General features: G+C 56.2%; 1 protein-coding gene and 1 non-coding gene across 5 annotated transcripts in view; both read right to left on the bottom strand.

The window, feature by feature from the left end:
• Positions 1-672: 672 nt before the first annotated feature.
• Positions 673-4,031, bottom strand: part of LOC102887061 (melanoma-associated antigen D4) — a 7,397-nt gene continuing 4,038 nt past the window's right edge. For all 4 annotated transcript variants that reach the window (XM_006908327.2, XM_015586582.2, XM_006908329.3 and 1 more), the window contains exons 8-13: positions 3,470-3,549; positions 3,343-3,385; positions 2,859-2,921; positions 1,795-1,909; positions 1,064-1,507; positions 673-879 (exon numbers count right to left, since the gene is read on the bottom strand). In XM_006908327.2, coding sequence (XP_006908389.1) covers positions 1,073-1,507; positions 1,795-1,909; positions 2,859-2,921; positions 3,343-3,385; positions 3,470-3,549 — 736 coding nt within the window. In that variant the 3' untranslated portion in view covers positions 673-879; positions 1,064-1,072. The remainder of the gene's footprint in view (positions 880-1,063; positions 1,508-1,794; positions 1,910-2,858; positions 2,922-3,342; positions 3,386-3,469; positions 3,550-4,031) is intronic.
• On the bottom strand, positions 2,150-2,279 carry LOC112476973. Its single transcript, XR_003045268.1, has one exon. It is a non-coding gene; the product is annotated as a small nucleolar RNA SNORA11 (small nucleolar RNA).

The following is a 4,031-nucleotide window of genomic DNA, read 5'->3' as shown; positions in this document are numbered from 1 at the left end:
GGCTCACCTAGCCCTCGAAGACACCAGGACCTAGGCCTGGCCTTAGCCTCAATGGGACAGCCCTGCTTCCAATGAAGGGCTCTGGGAGTCCCAAACAGGCCTGAGGTCATGACCACAGGCAGTGGGCTTTCGGAGGTTTGAACGCAGCTTTGCTTTCATCGAATCTATTCTCAGCAATAATGATCCTCCTCCTACCTGCTGGAGGGGAGAGAATGTCACCGTGAGGTCTACCTCATTGTCCTTTAGGCTCCCTCTGAGGGATGAGGTCCTGAAATTGTGTGGATGATGAGGGAAGGGTTCCAGGACACTGCCTCCAAAGGTGGAGACAGGGAGCTGGGTCCCGGTAGATGTCTGTGGACCCTGTACCTTGGTGGGAGGGACAGTGGCGCTAACCCACAGCCTCCACCCCATCCCTTCTCCTGTTTCCCCCACTCCGCACTGGCATCTAACTGGGGCTGCATTGTGTAGGAAATCATGTAACTCTGTGGACGGGGGCCTCTCGAAACTCACGGTCTCCACACTCACAAGCACCTTCACATTGCCCAGCGCCCCGCCTGCCTCTTAGGCAGAGGCGAGCCCCCTCCCCCCCCCCCCCCCATACCCCCATCCCCGAGAGCGGACCATGGGCCACTCAGAGCAACACCTGCACCGGTAATGGAGGGAACGTGCCAATTCATTTTGCAACTTTAATGTAACACTGATACCAACCAAAAACATGACAGCACGACAACAGCACATGAGGAAAGCAGGAGGGCAAAGAGAGCTGAGTCTTGCATGCCATCTTTGATGGGCAAGCGGAGGCCACCTAGAGTGCTATGTGGACATGGAGTCTGAGGAGGCACTCTGACTGGGTGAGTGATTGCTGCAGTTCAGCGTTGTCTGTAAACACAGGACACAAAAGCGAAGGCAGAAATAGAAATACATGTGAAACAGTAAGGGATATAAAGAATAAAACAAGAGTCTGTCCAAACTCTCACCGTTCTCCCTCCCCAAACCAGGCCTTCTGCCTACTTCTCACAACCCTTCCTCAGCCCGCCCTGCCCTTCAGAGTCTCATTTATCACCTGAAAATCCTACTGGATCCAGGAGAAGAAGCTGGCACTCGTTCTGGCGGCATTTCTGGTCCGGATGGTGGAGCTGGTGCTAGGGCCATCTAGGACGATGGTGTTGGTCCCACCATCAGTGCCACTGCTGACGCCGGCTCTCCAAGTGGCCCTCCTGTTGGCACGGTTGCTGTTCAGAATGTACTGATGGTATCTGGCCCAGAAAGCAAAGGGGATCCTGGCCCAGGCATCGCCAAAATCTCCGTCCTCGTCCCACGACAGAAGCTCCACCTGTATGTCGTCCCAGCTCCACCGTCCAATCAGAGCTTCATCCCCAATATTCATCTGGGCCCTCATCTGGGCCCTGGCATGTTCCTCAGCCATATCCACGTCCATCGTCTTGAAGGCATCATCCACAGCCTCTAAGAAGTGAGCCTTCCATTCCTGGGGATCTCGGTTCTGATTCTGCGATGGAATAACAGCAACCCTCCTAACAGATACCCCACATTCACTGAGCACCCTACACCCTCCTGTGCGCTGTGCGTAATCACAATAAAAATAAAGACCACTGGAGTCAGGCTCTTCTTACTCTGGACCAGACCTGGGATTTTGCCCCATCCTTCACACGCACAATGTCAGTGAACTTGGGCGAGTTACCTAGGAACTTTTCTGAGCCTCAGTGACCGAGAAACACACAAGGGCTGGGAAGTGACAGCCCCTGGGCCTGGCCCCCAGCAGAGGACCTCCGTTACCTGGGCGATGAATCTCAGCACCCTCATCTTGCTGGTCTCGTGGCGGGCCCGCAGGCCCCAGAGGAATTCATACTCGGATGGGCTGCTATTGGGGATCTTCTTGTATTCCAGGTACCTCAGTGGAGAGGAAGATAAACTTTTGCCTCTAGCCATGTAGACCTGTTGTCATGCTTATGGCTCCCACGTGGCCCCTTCTCAACCCCATGCTACAGCTCAGCTCCTGCAGGACTGCCTTGGCCCTCTGGCCCGTGCCCCACTCCCAGGGTTTCTGCCTCCAATACCGAGGCCTTAAAAGCTCTGGGCTGTTGGTCCTGCCCGGCACCCATGGGGAAGTGCGGGGTGGGGGGTGGGGAACACGTGTAGGGTGTCTGTTCATAAGAAGGCCACAAGTTTGGTGCCCCTCGTCACAATGACCCCGGATTCCTGTTGGGTGTGTTGTAAACAGAGGAGCCATTTCTTCAGGCCCCCTGCTCTGAGCACACCCCACCGCAGGGTCTCACCCGTGGCCTGGCTGAGCCCTGGGACAGTCCACCACGGAAAACGACGGTGAAGGAAAGGGAAGCAACAGTCCGAGAGCAGTGTATTCCGCATACTCTCCCGATCGTATGTGCGCAAATGTGTGCTAGTGCACCTGTGTGAGTGCGCACGTGTTCTCCGAGGACCGAGGATAAGGTGGGCCCTGGCCCGAAAGTCAGGAGGGCTGGCCTCCAGGCCCGAATGGGCCCCTGACCAGCTGGGGCCACACTCAGACTTCCAGTCTCTGAGCCCCAGGTTCCTGAGGTGTAAAGCAGGGGACAGTCTCCTACAGCCTGCAGGGCAGGTACTGAATGACGTGGTGGATGTAACACGCCCCGCACCGTGTTCTCAGTCAACGTGCGCCCCCTTTCCCCAAGACCGCCCCAGAATTCTAATCCCACAGACACTCATATATCCCCACCCACACTCACCCCAGAGCCCCCCATCACTCTGGTGTTAAGATATAGGACGGGGAATGGCTTCCTCAGCCAGACCGGCACACAAGAAAGGCATGGATGTGAGACGGAGTTATCTCGGTCAATACTTACTTCTGCTTCACAAAGTCATCTGTAATGAGCTTCCTCAGATCGCCAAGAAATGGGTGCCTCATCCTGAGGGAAAGGAAAGGAGTCCATGACTAGAGCTGGTGGCAGTGCCCAGATGTGAGCAGGAGCACTCCCTAACAGAACTGAGAGCTTCCCAGCCTCGTGGGGCAGCCCCATGAGGCCTGGGCATGCAGCAGAGGTCAGACGGCTACTTGTCAGCGATGGCCTACATAGGGGTTTGATGGAGCCCCAAATTCTGATGGTTTCTCTTAGATCTCTTCTGGGGACAGAGAGGGGGCACGGAGCAGAAAGGGGGCTGAGAGTTCAGGGCCATTTTGCCATGCACCCTGATGAGACCCTTTGCACTCTGCCTAGTCCAGGATTCCCACTCCCCTGTACCAGACCACCAAGCTGTTGCAATCCCAGGGCCTCCTGTGCCCAAGGACAATGCTGAGGGGCAGCGAGAGCCCAGAGAGTCCGATCGTACCCAGGGCGCAGTCCCATCTTGCGTAGTGCCTCCCAGAGGACAGCTGTGAGGGGAGATGAGGTACAAGAATTTAGAACACGAAGGTGACACTGAGGGCAGCCCCTCAGCTGCAGGTCCAGCCACTCACCCTCGCTGGCCCGGTTGCCATTCATGAAGATGACTCCCAGAATCACCAAGAGGAGACTCAGCCTGGGAGTGTCCTTGGTCCTAAAGGTGTAGAAAGAGGGATCCTGTCCAGCAGCCATTTGCCCGAGAGACTACAACCGGCTCACCCAACTAGCCTCTCTCAGGCTGCTCCGCTACAGGGAAGTTCTCCCCACTCTGTGCATGGCTTGCTACCTGATCCAGACAATTCATTCCTCCGCTTGAGATTGCATCATTTCATCCACCAAATGTTCCCTCCCAGGATTCCGCCGAGGACAGGGTTAGGCGGGGAGCAAGTGCTTGCCAAAGGTGTGTCCAGAGGCACATCCACACTTTCCCTGCCTTTTGCCCATGGGAGCTACACTGGACAAGAAGCTCCTCCAGAACCAACCACTCTACCAAGCCCGGGCCAAGCACTTAGCAGGAAGAGGAAAGCAACAAGAAGCCTGCTTTCTTGGAGGAGGGGGCGGGGGCGAAACCCTGACTGCAGCAAGGCCTCATCCAGGCTTCTACCCCTTTCATCTGGTAAGCACCTGGCACCACTA

The sequence above is a fragment of the Pteropus alecto genome, unplaced genomic scaffold, assembly GCF_000325575.1.
Source record: "Pteropus alecto unplaced genomic scaffold, ASM32557v1 scaffold2453, whole genome shotgun sequence".
NCBI classification, from domain to species: Eukaryota; Metazoa; Chordata; class Mammalia; order Chiroptera; family Pteropodidae; genus Pteropus; species Pteropus alecto.
The sequence above is the reverse complement of the archived record's forward strand: the minus strand, read 5'-3'. Positions and strand labels throughout refer to the sequence as shown.